General features: G+C 41.7%; 1 protein-coding gene across 1 annotated transcript in view; it reads left to right on the forward strand.

Moving 5' to 3' along the window:
* The first annotated feature begins 3,300 nt into the window (after window positions 1–3,300).
* pdia4 (protein disulfide isomerase family A, member 4) overlaps window positions 3,301–18,670 on the forward strand; it is a 30,560-nt gene continuing 15,190 nt past the window's right edge. The window contains exon 1 of the mRNA XM_080209246.1: window positions 3,301–3,557. Coding sequence (XP_080065372.1) covers window positions 3,473–3,557 — 85 coding nt within the window. The 5' untranslated portion in view covers window positions 3,301–3,472. The remainder of the gene's footprint in view (window positions 3,558–18,670) is intronic.

Consider the following 18,670-nt stretch of genomic DNA (forward strand, 5'->3'; position numbering starts at 1 on the left):
ATGAGTCCAGCAACAATACCACTACACCACAATCTCCCCGTGAAGGTAATCTCTCCGGGTTATTACATGAGCCACATCAGATTGGAGAGATGAATGCATGGCTCAGAAACTGGTGTGGGAGAAGTGAGTTCCAATTTGTGGGGCACTAGCATCTGCACTGGGGAACATGAACTGTGCCATTGGGATGCTCTTTGCCTGAACCTTGCTGGGACCAGTGATCTCGCGAGGTGCATAACTAGAGAAGTAGACCAAGTTGTAAATATAGGGGTTAAGGGATCAAATTTGGGAAGATGTGGTAATCAGAGTAGAGAAAAGGTAAGAGAGGAAAGCATCAGTGGAAAATTATAAACAAAGTGTGACAAGAAAGGAACAATGAGTACAAGGAGTACAAAAGAGTAAATCAGTAGATAAGGCTAGAGGTTACAAAAATAATAAAATGACAAACAGGTTCTGTGTCTGAATGAACAGATGAACTGATAACATAACTGCAGTGAGGAAAAGGTGGAGGGATGTCTCTGGTAATTAATGATGGACAAGAATGGACATTAGACAAGAATGACCTATGTTCAGGAAACAAGGATGTAGAAATGGATTGGGTAGAACGATCAAGGCAAGAATCACTTGTGGAATGGTGTACAGGCCCCCAATCAGTAACTATGGCTGGAGTTTTCCAACCATTCATACCAACAGGATTTTCCCATCCTGCTGCAGTGAATAAATACTTGGCTTGTCACCAAAATCTTTGCTGCAGTAGGAGTGTGACATGAACAGGCAGTAAGATCGCGCCCCATCTGATAGGATAGGGTGCTTGTCATAAAGATACAGCAATAATCATGGGGGATTTTAATCTGCATATAGACTGGGAAAATCAGAGGGCAAACGTAGCCTAGATGAGGAAGTGATAAAATGGTTTTGAGATAGTTTATTTGAACAGCACGTTCTTACACCAACCAGAAAGCATGGTATGCCAAGTCGGGATGGTTTGTGACTTGATTTGTTGTTATTGTCACGTGAAAAGTATTGTTTCTTATGCAGTATAAAGACAAAACATACCGTACATATAGAAGGAGAGGGTGCAGAATGTAGTGTTACAGTCAAAGCTAGGGTGTAGTAAAAGATCAACTTAATGAGGTAGATCCATTCAAAGTCTGATGGCGTCGGGAAGAAGCTGTTCTTGTGTCCGTTGGACTTTTTATCTTTTTCCTGATGGAAGATGTTGGAAGAGAATATGTCTGGCGTGCATGGGGTTTTTGATTATGCTGGCTGTTTTTCTGAGCCAGTGGGAAATGTAGACAGAGTCAATATATGGGAGGCTGGTTTGAGTGATGTATTGGGCATCGTTCATGACCCTTTGTTGTTTATTGCAGTCTTGGCCAGAGTAGGAGCCATACCAAGATGCGATACAACCAGAAAGAACGCAGGCTAGCTCGCTTTATTCTTGTTGACTGCTGCCGAGACAGATTGGCAGTAACAAGAGCAGCAGTGCCAAACCAGGCTTGATCCAAAACTACATGAGCCAGCGTCTGAATATCAGGGGGCTGCTGCAGAGGTTTAATTGCCAGCCATGAGGAGGGCAGCAGAAGATTCAACTTAGGCCAGGTGTCTACAGGAGGCCCTAGACCTTTCACTTGCTGTCAGACAACATGTGCCATTGAAGATTGCACCTTCAAAGGGAGACAGTGTGGCACCTGTGCCAGGTTCTCGCATACCTGACACCAAGAGGAGGAACAGGATACTTGCTCCTGGTGGCCATGAAAGTCACAGCTGCCCTAAACTTTGTGGCCACTAGGTCTTTCCAGGGTTCGAGCAGAAACCTGTGCAGGTACTTCTATGCACAGGTGCATCTGTGAAATGACAGAAACGCTGTATGCCTGGGCATCAAACTACATCAGCTTTCACCTGCACCAAACCCAGAAGGATGTCCAGGCAGCAGGATTCTTTCCATTGTTGGGAATGCCCCAAGTCCAGGGCACTATAGATGGCACTTGCCACCCTTTCTCCCTCTGCCTTCTCCCCAACCCTGCTTTTCACACCCACCACCACCACCACAACCACCATTCAAGACTGAGGCCAGGGAAAAGCCTCCAGCCTCTGAGTATCTATCCTGACAAACCTTTCCAAAGTTTCATGTGGAGATGAAATCATTGCTCATCCTTCTAAACTAGTATAGATCCGTTGTAATCGATTTCTTCAGATCTTCTACAGCAATTATTTCCTTCCTTAAAGAGACCAAAGCTTGACACAATGACCTGTAAACCACACCAAAAAAACTTTGGCTCTAATTTCTCCCTACAAATGCTGTTAGACCTGCTGAGATTTTCCAGCACTTTTACACTTTTACTTTCACAGCTTTTAACCAAAACATTTATTCTAATACTTTAAAGTCTTTGCAATAAATGTTTTCCAAATGCTATCTGCATGTTAACTTTGTTTCTTGGACAAGGTCATTTTCTTTAGCAAAAATATATTTTATTCATAAAAGAACAAAATATTTCAAATAGTCGTTACAGAAAGTGTAATGATATCCAAATCTCTCACATAGAGCATGTTGCGCTCTGAGGTGCTTCAATACGATTTTGATACACCAATACCTAACAGTTTTTCAGCGTCTCGAAATACTCAATTTCTATTCCTCCTATCAAAGTGGATAACCTCACATTTACCCACAATATACTCCATCTGACTTGTTGCTCTTTCACTTAACCCGATTTCCCTTTGCATCCGGCAATCTACTTTTCCACCAAACTTCGTACTTTCAACAAATTTAAACACCTGCACTATGCCAGCATGTTAAATTGAAAGCACCCAAGTCCGTATTACAACAATGTAGAGGTGACCTATCCAGTAATACTGCATTGAGAAACCTCTAGTTACTTATTGCTATAACTGACAACTGAACAATGAAATCGTTCATTGGAATTTTGCAGGTCAGCTACAAACCCCAGTTGATTTTAATATAGTCACTCATACACATACCCCTGCAAAACTCGCCCACTGAAATCAATGCATCCCTGAACCCACCCCTCTCGCCTCCACCATTCACTAACACCCACGTGGCGCTCCCCGATCCGGCGGCGCCGCCTCCCTGACGCACAGAGTGGCACCGTCCCATTGGACCCCGCCATCCACCAATAGGAAGAGGGCAACTCAGAGCAGCTGTCCAATGAGAGGATAGGAAGGAGCCGTCTATAAAAGAGTGGGCGGCTGTTAACGCGGGAGAGCGAGACGCAGAGCGGGAGGGTAGGAAAGTGGGGAGGGAGTTAGCGAGACGCAGAACTGGAGGGCGGCGGCGGCGGTGGTGGCGGTAGTTAGAGAGACAGAGTTGCGAGAGGTGGCGTGGGTGGGCAGCGGTTAAAGAGGCCCAGCCGCGAGACCCACAGCGGCGGTTAAAGAGACAGACGCAGAGCGCGAGAGAAGGCGCTTGAGGTGCTGAGTCGTGCGAGCTCTGGGCCTGGGACCACACTGAGCTCGAATGGAGCCGAAGAAAGCGTGGCGGCTGCTGCTGCTTCTCCTTGTTGCACAGTTGGCCCTAATCGCGCTGGCCCAGGACACTCCGGGTAAGTATCATAGGGGCCTCCCTCCCTGGGGGAGCCGCTCGCGTTGGCGGGCGCTTTGAGACTTTGGGGTTTTCAGCCCCAGCATTGAAGTATTGCCACGCCTGCGACTCTAGGGGATCGACTTTGAAGTTTCTCCGTACAATAAATAAATCTGGCTCCCTTCGGGCAAGCACCGAGAGAAATCTTGTGCTCGTTGGAGCGGGTCTGCTATTCAGTGCTCATCAAGCTCAGTGCTACTTTCTCGCACTATTTCCATATCCCTCGATGTCTTTAGTCTCCAGAAATCTATGTCTGTTGTGAATATGTTATAGAGCTTTTACAGCTGTCTGGGATAGAGACGCTTAAAGAATCACCAGCTTCAGAGTGAAGACAATTCTTCTTAAATGGTTTATTGCGTCCCCAGGTTTTAGACTCCTACGCTAGGGGAGCATCTTACCGACATCCACTCTTCCAGCCCTTTACGAATTTTGTGATCTTCAATGATTTGATTTATTATTGCCACATTTATTAGGATAAAGTGAAAAGCATTGTTTCTTGTGTGTTATGTAGACAATGCATACCATATGTAGTCACCTAGGGGAGAAGAGGAGGGTGCAGACCAGTATTTCAATCATCTCTAGGGGATGGAGAAAGACCAACTTAAGTTAGGTCCTTTCAAAAGTGATGGCAGCAGAGAAGAAGCTGTTCTTGTGTTAGTTGGCATATGTTCCCAGTCTTTTGTATTTGCCTGACGGGTGTCTGGGATGTGTGGAATTCTTGTGTTGGCTGTTTTTCCAAACTGGTGAGAAGTGTGGATGAGAGACTGATTTGTGTGATGGACTGGTCTACATTCACAACCCTTTGTAGTTTCCTGTGGCCTTGATCAGGGTAGGAGCCAAACCAAGCTGTGATACATTTGGAAAGGATAATTTCTGTGCTGCATTTGTAAAAGTTGGTGAGAGTTGTAGTGAACATACTAAATTTCTTTAGCCTTTTGAGAAAATAGCGTATTGGTGGGATCTCTTAACTAACATTGATGTTGAGAGACCGAGGTCACCCTCCTTTGAAACCTTAGGGAGTAGACACCTAATCTCGTTCTTTCATATATGGCAATCGGGCCATCCCAGGGAATGATTTGGTGAATCTCTATGTTCCCTCTATAGCAAATACATCCTTACTTGGATAAGTAGATCTGAATTGTATAGGTGAGGTGTCGCCAAAGCCCTATATAAGAGCATAAGAAATAGGAGCAGGAGTAGGCCATCTAGCCCTTCGAGCCTTCCCCGCCATTCAATAAGATCATGGCTGATCTGTCGTGGCTCAGTTCCACATTCCCGCCCTCTCCCCATAACCCTTAATCCTCTCGCTTATCAAAAACCCATCAACCCGCGTCTTAAAAATATTTAGCGAGGCAGTCTCCACCACTTCAACGGGCAGAGAATTCCACAGATTCACCACCCTTTGAAGAAGTTCCTCCTCAACTCCGTTCTAAACCGCCACCCCCTTTATCTTGAGGCTGTGCCCCCTAGTCCTACTGTCCTTTCTGAGCGGGAAGAGTCTCTCCACCTCTATCCTATCCATCCCATTCATCATCTTATATGTCTCAATGAGATCTCCCCTCGTTCTTCTAAACTCTAACGAGTACACGCCTAGTTTATTCAGCCTCTCCTCATAGCTCAACCCCCTCAACTCTGGCATCAGCCTAGTAAACCTCCTCTGCACTCCCTCCAAGGCCAAAATATCCTTGCATAAGTGCGGCGACCAAAACTGCACACAGTACTCCAGCTGCGGCCTCACCAATGCCCTATACAGCTGCAGCAAGACCTCCCTACTTTTTCAATCCCCCTCGCTATGAAGGCCAGCATCCCATTAGCTTTCCTGGCCACCTGCTGCACTTGCAGGCTGGGTTTTTGGGACTCATGCACAAGGACCCCGAGGTCCCTCTGCACCATCGCCTGCTGCAGTTTTTCGCCACGTAAGTAATAGTCCTTCCTACTATTATTCCTACCAAAGTGGACAACCTCGCACTTGCCAACATTAAATTCCATTTGCCAGTTCCTGGCCCATTCGCCCAGCCTATCTAGATCCTTCTGCAGACTCTCCGCACCCTCCGCGCAATTTGTCGTTCCCCCAATCTTGGTGTCATCAGCAAATTTCGACACCATAAACTCGGTTCCCTCCTCCAGATCATCTATATAAATGGTAAATAGCTGAGGCCCCAGCACCGACCCCTGGGGCACTCCACTAGTCACCAACTGCCAATCCGAATAGCACCCATTAACCCCCACTCTCTGCCTCCTATTTGACAACCAATCCTCTATCCACGCTAACACCCTACCCTTAACTTCTGCAATAACCTCTTGTGAGGTACCTTGTCAAACGCCTTGTGAAAATCAAGAAAGACCACATCCACCGGCTCTCCTCTATCCACTGCCCTAGACACATCCTCATAGAACTCCAATAAATCTGTCAGACGTGACTTCCCCTTAACGAAACCGTGCTGCGTCTGCTCTATCAAGCAATTCCCCTCAAGTTGCCTCGCTATTTCCTCTTTGATGACAGATTCTAACATTTTACTTACAACAGACGTTAAACTAACCGGCCTATAATTCCCTGCCTTTTGCCTGCCACCCTTCTTAAACAAATATAATTAAAGCAAGACATCTTTACTGCTGTACTCAAATCTTTTTGATGAAAGCTAACACGCTACTTGTGTGAGAAGATTGGTTTTTCGATTTCATTTAGTTGCATGTTTATGAATTAACTGAAGTGTTGGGGGGAACTTGTTCTAATGTTACCAAATACAGTAGTTGTAATTTGTTTACTGTGTAAACAGTAATGAAAATAACACACATGAGACTTGACAAAACACAGCATACAGGAAGAGAATAAATTTTTTGTATTATGCTTGAAATGTTGCACAAGTAGGTTGTAACTTCAGGAGTTGAAGATGTTTCATTTTAATTTGGACACAGTTGGCTTGAGTGAAATTCACCTCTAGCTGTTTTATGAAATTAGCTTTGAGACCCTTGGAGTGATGCCAAAGAATCAAGAAGATTGCACTCTGCATTTGAGTTGATGGCAGTGCTTGTTGGTCTATAAATTTGCTTTTAAGGTAATTTTTTGTACTTTTTTTAAAAGCACCTTTTTCAAACGGTTATTGGATAGGCACATGGGGCACACCAGAATTATAGGGAGAGGATAGCTTGATTTTGGGATTGGACGTAGCCTGGCATGACATTGAGGGCCGAACTGTGCTGTAATGTTCTATGTTGTTCACGTTCACATAAGCGCACTGCAAGATATAGCTGATTATTTAAGATCATCTGAAAAAATTGTAACCTAAAAAGTAGCTTAAACAATTTGGATGATGGGCAGCATCGATTATTTGTAAAAAAAAACGTGGTATTAGCATATGACTTGTGAATTGTAGGTTGTGCACTCATTCCTGAAGACTTGCCAAATATTCTCAGTGCTTCAAATAGCCTCTTGGCTATCTGAGAAGTTCCAGGTCATCCAATAAATTAGTCTGAATATTTTAAACCATCTCTTATAATTTTAATGTTTTTAAATTGAAGAAACCAAACTTTTGTGTTATCACTCAAGATTGGACAACATTTTTCCTCTTAAGTTACACATTACAAATAGCTTTTTTCTCAGTTGCCTTTGAACATGATGCAGCTGTACCTAGTGACCTGTTGACCAAAACTCCAGCATCATTTTCTCACTTTGCTTGAATATGATACACCAGTGTGCTGAGATTTCTATAGATGCTTCTATAATTTAAACACCTAGTTTTTCTAAGTCCTTTTCCATTGATCATTTCCCAATGCTTCTAATTGTGTGTGCTCCACAGACACTATGACATAAGTCAAAGTCAAATCTCCAGCACTGCATAGACAAATGGTTGATTCTTAAATTTCTCCAGGCATTAAAGCTAACTGCATAATGAGCAAGCTGTTTCTAATTCAGTTCATGTTGTACTTTATATGAACAATAGCAGATGTTTTGCTGGTGTCCAGTTATAAAACATCCACCATCTTCCCTGTATTATAGAGTCATAACTACTTTTGAAGAAATTTAATGAGTTGGCTATACATAGCCTGCTGTTTCTATATGATGTGAATATCTCCAACATGAGGATATTCTTGTATCTTTCATCAGAATCAAATGATGGGGTGGGATTATAGGTCTAACTTGTCAGTTCATGCTCACTTCTTAAAAGGCTGTTTGTTGCTTTTTGAATGTCCAGGTTTCAGCCAAGCCAGTGATGTCTGGAAAGTACTGGTGACTGGACTCTCAAGCATTATGGTGTTATTCTCATAATTTTACAGGTTTCTGGTTGATATTTGCTATTAGCTGTTTCCTCAAGTTTGCCTTTTCTCCTTACTTCATTGGTAAACACTACTGTAAAATAGTGGTTCATTATTTTAGTAACAACCTTGTTCTCATTTATCATGGTCATCTATTAGTGGTCCAACACTATAGGAAATCCTGGATATACTCAGCAGATCAGGCTGCAACTATGGAGAGAAACATAGTTAACATTTCAAGTCTAGATGACACTCTTGTAATGTAGTTTTGTCCTGTTTTGGATGTTTTGATCTGATTTTTTTAGTTCTCAATGCATTTCATTTATTTCAATCATCCTAGCTTGTTACAGATCTCCCCCTGAACATTAGTACACTCTTCTTGCCAATGCAATCCATTCTATATTATCCATGAATCATTTACTTTTGTTTTGCCAGGATGTACTTTAAAGATAAACTGCTGTTTTATTTTTGTTTACTTATGAAAGGAAATGGGAACACTCTTTTTCTCTAGTCATTTCCTTGTATTTTAATTCATCCTGCTTACCCTTTTAATTTGTCTAAAGCTAAGCTTCCTAGTGGCGTTCCTTCTTTGTTCTGCTGTCATTGCTGTCCTGAAAAAGACATGGTCGTTACAGTCCAATAATTTTCTTAACACTTAATACATGTACATTACTGCATTCAAATTTAGAAATGAGGTCGTTATGATTTTAATAAGATTTCCTGCTCATGTGAAAACTATCCCCTATTGCATAACTGATATTCAAACTTGGAAAGTATAACCTCCTATAATCACCATTGAGGACCTGCATTCATACATTTAACAATACATGTAAGCATATTTATTTTCTTTAGATTGTTAGAAAAGCCTGTATGCCAAGCAGTTATCCTAAATTCACTATTGCCCAGCATTATTTTTGGGCATGCTTTTTTCTGTTAACAGATGACTTCCAGCTTTCCCCTAAAGCAGTCTGACCTTGCAAGTTCATTTACCACTCTTTCAAAGTTTATAATTCTCAAGATGATCATTTAATGTCACAAACGTATATTTGATACTCTAGAAAAAAGGTTTCAATTCTGTATAGCAAGAACAATCTGGAGTGTAGTGAGCTGATAATATGCACTACACTGAGGTCAACAGATGCATTGTCATAGTACTTTTAGTGGATGTTTCTTTTATAAGAAGCAACATTTGACAACAATGGATCACAAGCACCGCAATCAGTTGGCAAACTCTGCCAGACAAGATCAGTGAATGTTGACCAAGATATAAGGGGAGCTCCCTGCTCCTTTTTTTTAAAAAAATGCCATGGAATCTTTATCAGTCTGGGTAGGTAGATGACGCCTAGGTTCATCTCACCCAAAGACAACACAACATCTTCTCTATAAAGCCCAGATTATGTGCCTGAACATAGGGTGCAGTTTGAGCAAGTAACACTCATTCAGAAGTAGCAAGTGTTGCCAGTGGTGACTGTGTGAACTATTTGAGGTGGGTGTCGTCTATAGGCCCCCGAATAATGATCTGCAGGTGGGGTGGGCTGTTAACGTGCAAATAAGTGCGGCGTGCAGGAATGGGACAGCCATAGTTATGGGGGATTTCAATCTGCACATTGGTCGACCCATGTTGGACGCGAGGGGGATTGAATATAAAAGTAGGGAGGTCTTGCTGCGGCTATATAGGGCATTGGTGAGGCCGCAGCTGGAGTACTGTGTGCAGTTTTGGGCGCTGTACTTACGCAAGGATACTTTGGCCTTGGAGGGAGTGCAGAGGAGGTTTACTAGGCTGATGCCGGGGTTGAGCTATGAGGAGAGGCTGAATAAACTAGGCTTGTACTCGTTAGAGTTTAGAAGAATGAGGGGAGATCTCATTGAGACGTATAAGATGATGAATGGGATGGATAGGATAGAGGTGGAGAGACTCTTCCTGCTCAAAGGACAGTAGGACTAGGGGGCACAGCCTCAAGATAAAGGGGGAGTGGTTTAGAACAGAATTGAGGAGGAACTGCTTCACTCAAAGGGTGGTGAATCTCTGGAATTCTCTGTCCGTTGAAGTGGTGGAGGCTACCTCGCTAAATATTTTTAAGAAGCGGGTTGATGGGTTTTTGATAAGAGAGGGGATTAAGGGTTATGGGGAGAGGGCGGGAATGTGGAACTGAGCCCCGACAGATCAGCCATGATCTTATTGAATGGCGGGGCAGGCTCAAAGGGCCAGATGGCCTACTCGTGCTCCTATTTCTTGTGTTCTTATGAAGTTATTTGAATGCAGAAAATTGATATAATTTCTAAACGCTTTGACAGTTACATAGCACTGACAAGCTCCACTTTAGTAACAAGAGAACATAAATACACGTGCTGAAGGCTGAAGCATCTTTTGAGTACAGGACAATATATTGCCACATAGCTGCAGTATGCCTGTTTGGCATACGTGGTTTTTTTACAGGATGTTTATGTTGTGATTTAAAAACAGTATTTCTTGCCCATTATCAGCAATTACTGACTTGTGAATTGTTGATGATAGGCATTAGGGAGATGAGTTATTTGCTGGGAATTGATGCAGGTCAATTCCCAGCATCTGACCTGCTCTGTAGCCTCAGTATTTATACGAGTGGTCCAGCTCAGTTCCTGGTCAATGGTGCTACCCAGATTGCCACTGTTGAATTCCTCCCACTATCAACAATGTCAAGAGCAGGTAGTTAGATGCTGTATAGCAAGAGATGGTCATTGCTCACTACTTGTGTGGTCTGAATGTTACTTGCCACTTGTAAGCCCAATCCTGCGCATAGGCACTTCAGTATTGGAGGAATTATAGATGGTGCTGAACATTTTCCAATTGTGATGGAGGAAAGCTTTAATAAATGAACTGGTCAGAATTCCAGCAATAAGGGTAGCTTGGAATACTTAGTGGTTTACATAGCTTTTTTTCACAAATATACAAGAAACTGTCCAGCCTTATCAATTAGTAAAGAATATTTATTATCTTAAATGTATACAACAGTACACTTAACTACAGTTTTCTTGTTCCCAGTTACTTAGGTTTTCTGAACTGAAAAATGCTTCTTTTCCCAAACAACATCCAATAATAATCTTAGATGGATAGGATGCAAAGAGTTGGTATAAATAGCTTTTCCAATTGGCAGGCAGTGACTAATGGGGTTCCACAGGGATCTGTTATCTCCAAATTTGCAGTTGATATGAAGTTTGTGGAAGAGTGAGCTGTTAGGAGGATGCAGAGATGCTTCTGCGTGACTTAGACAAGCTGAATGTATGGGCCAATGTTTTCTTAATTCATTTATGGGACATGGGCATGGCCAACATTTATAGCCCATCTCTAGTTGCCCTTGAGAACGTGGTTGTAAGGTGTGACTGGGAAGGCCATTTGAGAGCAGTTGAGTCAACCAAATTGCTGTGGCTCTAGAGTCACATGTAGGCCAGACCAGGAAAGGACAGCAGTTTTCTTTCAGTTTTTCTGATAATCAACAATGGTTTTATGGTCATCTTGATTCCAGATTTCTTTATTGAATTCAGATTCCACCATCTGCCATGGTGGTATTCAAACCTGGGTCCTCAGATTGAGTTCCTGGATTAATAGCCTAATGATAATGCCACTAGGCCATTGCCTCCACTTCATGTGGATAAATGTGAGGCTGTCTACTTTGGCAATAATATGAAGGCAGATTATGATTTGAATGGGTGTAAACAGAGGTGGATACTCTGAGACCGTGGGTGTCCTCATGCTTCATTTGCTGAAAATAAGCATGCAGGTACAGCAAACAGTAAAGGCGGCAAGTGTACGTTGGCCTTTATAGCAACAGAATTTGAGTATTCAATTTACATAGGATGTTGGTGCGGCCACACCTTGAGTATTGTGCAGTTTTGGTCTCCATCTGAGAAGGGATGCTCCCGCTACAGAGGGAGCGCAGCGAAGGCTTACCTGGAATGGCAAGCCTCTCATGAGAAGAGAACAAGTCAGTTAGGATTTTACTCATTGGAACTTAGAACAGTGAGGGGATCTCGTTGAATGTTGTTAAATTCTAACACGTCGAAACAATAGATTTAAAACTGAAGTGAGGAGAAATGTCTTCACCTAAGGGTGGTGAATGTATGGAATTCACTACCACAAAGTAGTTGAGGCCAAAACATTACCTGATTTTGAAGTTGTTAGATATAGTTCCTGAAGCTGAAGGGAATTAGTGGAAGGTGAGATCAGGATATTGAATTTAATTAGCCATGATCAAAATGAATGGCAGCGCAGGCTTGAAGAGCTAAATGACCTACTAGTATTTTTTTGTTTAAGTGGGCCAGACTTTTAGCAACTTATATTCTCTCTCCACTTTGAACTAGCCTCTTTAGTTCTAACACCTATTTCTACATATCATTGCATTCCCCTAGTCACTTAGTATAGTAGTTGGAAAACAAGTGTTTAATCTAATTCACACCTTCAGATAGTTGCAGCCATCACTTCCCCTTTTATCTAATTTCTTTATTTTGTCCCAATTTCATTTTAAAACTTGACTTAATTCATGAGTCATCTTTTACTCCAGTATTTGCCACCATTACTGCCTGCTGTACCTGTGAGCTTGCTTTCGGTGAATGAAGCACGAGGCCACCCATGGTCCCACTGAGTAACCACCCCTCAGTTTACACCCATTCAAATCATAATCTAGTATCTTAAGCCTACGACCCTATGCTAAGGAACTCCTGCAATGTTGGCCCAGGGCTGAGATAATTGACCTTCCACAACCGCAACTATCTCCAGCTAGTGGAAAGTTACCCCCTGAATGCCCACTGGCTTCAGTTTTGCTGGTGCATCTTGATGCCCAGGGCAGTCAATCTCACCACACCCCACTAGTAGCTGTGATGTTGGTGATCTCGAGCTGAGGCTGAGATTGGTTCGTCATTGAATCTGCCTGGCTGAAGATGATTGCACATGCTTCAGCCTGTCATTTGCAGCAATGTGCTGAACTGTTAATTGTCTGGCATTTAGTGGACCAGATAGATGTTTATGATCATCCTTGACAGAAATGTTAATTTGAATGTACATACTCCAGTCACTGGTGCATTTTAAGTCTTCAGAGCATTAGCCAAGGTCTCTGGATCACTTGTCCAGTTATGTTATCAATATCTTCTCTTCATTACTGTATACTGCCAGGCTTACAACCTGCTCCTGTAACCACCATATCTATATGGCTGGATCATTAAATTTCTGTTCCTGGTGCTCTCTATGGGGAGGTGTCTTTATTTGTGGGACATGGGTGCTATTGAGTGGGTGCAGTTACAGTCCAGTGTAACTACTGGAAGAGATTGACTAGGGGAAGGGCATGTTCTGGAGCACAAGTGTTCAGTATGATTGCTGGCATGTTATCAGGGCCCAGTACCTCTGACCATTTCTTAATATTGTGTGGATTGAATTGGCTGGAGACTGGCATCTGAGATGCTGGGGACCACTAGAGGAGGCTGAGGTGGATCATCCACTCAACACTTCAGTCTTTTGCACTGATATGCTGGGCTCCACCATTGAGGATGAGGATATTTGTAGAGCCTTTGCCTCCAGTGAGTTGTTCAATTGCCACCACCATTCATGACTGGATGTGGCAGGCTTGCAGAGCTTAAATCTGATCTGTTGGTTGTGGGATCACTTCGCTCTATCACTGGCTGTTTTTGCTTTTGGCATGCAAGTAACCCTGTTAGCTTTACCAGATTGACATCTCATTTTTGGGTATGCTTGGTGCTGCTCCTGGCATATCTTCCTGCATTTCCCATTGAACCAGGATAGATCCCCTGGCTTGATGGTAATGGTCGAGTCAGAGGATACGCTGGATCATGAGGTCTCAGCATCTACCTTATCAGGTCACCTCTGGATCTTGTTTTTGAATTAGATCACTTTTTTAACACCAATGAGCATAGACCCAAACTGTTCATTATTTCCAGACAAGATAATCCTTCACCCCAGAATCAGCTATGTGATGCAACTATAACTTTCAGAAAGTAAGGACTCAAAAGTGTACACCATACTGTGGGTGTGGACTCCCCAATTATAACACAACTTTAGTGCTCCAAAGACAGCAAAGATATAGAAGCAGGAGTAAGCCAATTCAATCCATCTAAGCTGCTCTGCCATTCAATATGATCATGACTGATCATCCATATCAATGCTTTTCCCCATATGTTTGTCATTGGTATTTAGAAATTTTGTCCTACTCTGCTTTAATTGAGCATCCATAGCACTCTGAACTGGAAAATTCCAAAGATTCACAACACTCTGAATAAAAAAAAATTCTTGGTCCTAAGTGGCTTCTTGTTTGTTTTTGAAATTGTCCTCTGGTTCTGGACTTCTCAAGAAGTCCAGGGACCAAGGGAAATGTCTTGTTTGCATCTACCCTCTATTCATTCAAGTATGTTGTTGGCTTCAGTTAGATCGCCTGTCATTTTTCAAAACTAGAGAACACAGGCCTAGTCTCCCTTCACAGCACTGTCCTGTCCGGCTATCTAGGACCTTCCATTCATTTTCCTGATCACTTGTGATGTGATTAAGAACATAAGAAATAGGAGCAGGAGTAGGCCTTCAAGCCTGCCCCGCCATTCAAATAAGATCATGGCTGATCTGTCGTGGCTCAGTTCCACATTCCCGCCCTCTCCCCATAACCCTTAATCCCCTCGCTTATCAAAAACCCATCAACCCGCGTCTTAAAAATAGTTAGCGAGGCAGAGAATTCCAGAGATTCACCACCCTTTGAGTGAAGAAGTTCCTCCTCAACTCCGTTCTAAACTGCCCCCCCCCTTTATCTTGAGGCTGTGCCCCCTAGTCCTACTGTCCTTTGAGCGGGAAGAGTCTCTCCACCTCTATCCTATCCATCCCATTCATCATCATATATGTCTCAATGAGATCTCCCCTCATTCTTCTAAATTCTAACGAGTACAAGCCTAGTTTATTCAGCCTCTCCTCATAGCTCAACTCCAGTATCAGCCTAGTAAACCTCCTCTGCACTCCCTCCAAGGCCAAAATATCCTTGCGTAAGTATGGTGCCCAAAACTGCACACAGTACTCCAGCTGCGACCTCACCAATGCCCTATACAGCTGCAGCAAGACCTCCTACTTTTATATTCAATCCCCCTCGCTATGAACAGATACACGCAGATCCTACTATATTGCAAGATTCTATGGTATCTCCATTTAAATCTGCTTTTCTGTTATTCCTCCAAGTAACCTCATTTTCCTACATTCTCCAACCAAATTTTTGTCCACTCGTATCCTACTGTTTGGCTACATTACAGGCAGTTTTTTCATCCAGATTGTTAATATATAAATAGTTGAGGCCCCAGCACCAATCCTTCTGGCACTTCATTTGTGGTTTGGCAACTTGAAAATAATCCATTTATCCTAACTTAGTCAGTCCTGTAATCATGCTAATATATCAGACCAACAACAGTGCGCTCTTGGCAGTAACCTTTTCATGTGGCACCTGTATCAAATGTCTTCTGGAAATCCAAATATGCTGTATCTCTTGGTGCCCTTTTATGTACCATGTTTATTACGTAAACTTGCCAAAAATTATTTCCTATACCTAGAGCAATTTTGTTTTAAATGCCCTATTACTAATTCCTTAATGGATTCTAGCATTTTCTCAGACAGATGTTAGGCTAACCCCTATTGTTTCCTTTGTCTGTCTCGATCCATTCTGAACAGACATGTTCAATGTGTGGTTTTACAGTCTGTTGGAACCTTCCAGAATCTAGGAAATTTGGGTGATTACATCCAGTGTACTTGAACTTTGCAGTTATCCCTTTAAGATACTGTCATACAGGTCATCCATCCTGGAGATCTGTTGGCCTTTCATTCTAATAGTTTTTCTCAGTATCTTTTCCTTTTGGATTTTGTTTTAACTTCCTTTTGCTTCTTGATATTCTCCTATTAAGATGCTTTTTTGTTTTCAAGGTCAATGTCATTTCTTTGTTACCCAAAATTAATACCTCATCCTCAACCTCTATTGGACCAAAGCTTGCTTTGGTTGCTGTTCCATATTTCGTACTTGTAGATGCTCACTTTGTATTTCTTGCTAGTCTTCTCTCATGCTACAATGTCTCCCTTTCTATTAACATTTTAATCATCCTTTTACAGCTTTCTAAAAGTTTCCAATTTTCTGGCTATCACTAATCTTGAAGCCTTTCTTGTGTCTTGTTTTTTTCACCTTGATACCATCCTTAACTTTGAGTTAGCGCCACTCATTCACATAGCATATTTCTTTCTCAATGGGATAGGTTGTTATTGAGAATTAAGAAATATCTGCGGAAAGTCTGTCCTTCACTGTCTTGTCCTCCATTCTATTTCCAATTGAGCCAACTATCTTCATACATTTGTATAAGTTAAGACATTTCATGCTTAATTGGATTTTTGTATTCTGATCGGTTTTACCTAGAGGATCATTTACTAATAAAACATTAATCCTTTCTCATTACATATTACCAGGCCTAAAGCCTGTTCTAGAACATGTTCTAAGAAATTCTCCCATGTATACTGTATGAACTCCTGCCAGGCTGTTTTTTGCCAATTTGGTTAATCCAATCTGTTTGAAGATTAAAATCACCCACATTTATTGCAGTACATTTCCTGCCGGACTCCATTATTTCTTGATTTATGCTCAATCCTGCAGCGCAGCTACAGTGCGGATGGGGGTGGCTGCTTTAAACTCCACTCGTGTGCTCCACCCAGACTGATTCTATATCTTGAGTTTCCAAACTAAGAATTTCTCATCAGTGAACTCTAGCTTTGAGCTGGAGTTCCTTGAGCTGCAGAACTTGCTACAGAAATGATTGTGAATCACACCGATGTCTTCCACTGCCAATGCTACAGCTGAAATACATCAATGTTGCCATCTTTATTGTTTTTATTTAACTAATCAGTTTTCAGGTTTGGAGATGTCTCCATTATCCATAATTATGTTTTGTAGTTTTATTAAGTTTTACATTTAGCATAAGATTTGTATCTCCCCACTACTAGTTTACTACTGTTTAGAAAGAAGGAAAAAGCTTAAACCTAACCTCACCAATCATGTAGCTGCTTATCTAATTACTGCCTCTGGGCTTTAGCTTTTGGTCTCCTGCTCTATCCAGTGTGCTGTCTTCAAGAGTTTTTGCAAAAAAGACAAGCTGCAATTCTGTTATGTACCAAATTCAGAGTTAAATCCTTTGTCGAGTCTTGAAGCAGACTTGGTGCTACTTAGTGTACATCTGTTAAACCTCCTGTATTTATACTAGTTAACAACTCAGTGACCTGAGTCAGCCACTGTGTAAAAGCTGTTGTTGAATCTGCTCAAGTTCTAAGATCCTTTTTACTTTAATGATCTATTGACTTGTATTGCGTACAGCTAAGAACTGCCCTGTCTCAAACTTGTTTTGTAAATCGCTTTCTGAAATGTAGTTGAGAAATGACTCCAGTGTAGGAAATTATCAATCAATCCTTACCCTCAAAGCACTGAATATTAAACTGATCTTTACAGTATGGATATTAATGGTTTGCCATGGTCTAATCTTATTATGGTGGGTCCATGGCTTTATTTTAAAAAAAACTTGCCATGTACAGTGCTAGCCCTGTCCAATTATGAAGTACTGTAACATGGAATAAAGGATAGCAGTATTCAACACAATCACAAGAGAAATTGTAAGGGTGTTATACTTCAGCAATACAAAGCATTGGTGAGACCAATCTCTCTCTGCACATTGTCTCATTTAACAAAGGATATAAATATTTTAGTGGCAGTTTGTCAGAGGGTCACTAGATTGACACCTGGAATGAACAGGTTGTTATGAGGATAGGTTGGACAGTTTTGCTTCCACAAACTTAGAGTGAGAGGCGACTTGATTAAAGTTCATAAGATCCTGGACAGTCTGCATATGATGGAAATGGAAAGGATGTTCCCTCTTAGCAGAGTCCACACAGTTAAAATTAGGGATTGCTGTTTGAGGATTTTTTTTCAGTTGTATGACTGTCTCAAAGCGGTGGAGGCTGGGTTATTCCATATTTTTAAAATGGAGGTAGATTATTGTTGGGTAAAATAATCCCAAGATTATCTGGGTCAATGGAAATGTAAAATTAGAAAAGCAATCAGATCAGCCATCACAATGAATGGCATGGCAGAGCAGGCTCAAGGGGCGAGGTGGCCCTCTTCTCACTTTGTATGTGGGAATTTTAATATTTTGGGGAAAATATTGTATTCTGTAAAGTGCATATCTGAGATTTTAATGAAGCTTGGAGAATATTAATGGAGACTTTACCCAGAAAAGTTGCAATGAAGACATTAGATTTGTGTATTTGTAATTCAATATGGTGGGTTTGACCTATAAGTGAAAGGGTTGGATCTGACACTTGCATTTTATTAAATAAGCTGAAGTTTTGTTGGCATATTGAAGGAAGTCAGATGACCAGAAAGATTTTGCATCTTACAAGAGTTCCCTGGGTAAACAGCAAAGTGCATATTACATTTTATTGGCCCAAAAGCAGAAATAACATGGAAAATTTTTATCTTGGCAAACTTGAGTTCAAAGAAAAATTTAGAACAATTGAATCTGAACTGAAAGAAGGGAAAGGGAATTGTAGATTTGCTTGATGTGTTAGCTGTGAAAGAAAGCGCTGCTGGAAGAGTTGCAGTTTGAATCGGCATCCAGTTAAGCCAGAAAGGTCTTGAGGCTGCAAGTTTAAATGTTTATCCCCAGCAAAGTTGAACATAAGTGAGTGGTATGTTCTACTAAGTAACAGTTTTGCCTTGGATTTTTATAGTTTAACATAAGGAATTATTGTCTGGAGGGTATTGATTTGTGGGCCTTACCAAG

The sequence above is a fragment of the Carcharhinus amblyrhynchos genome, chromosome 2, assembly GCF_965287045.1.
Source record: "Carcharhinus amblyrhynchos chromosome 2, sCarAmb.v2.hapA, whole genome shotgun sequence".
In the NCBI taxonomy this organism is placed as follows: Eukaryota; Metazoa; Chordata; class Chondrichthyes; order Carcharhiniformes; family Carcharhinidae; genus Carcharhinus; species Carcharhinus amblyrhynchos.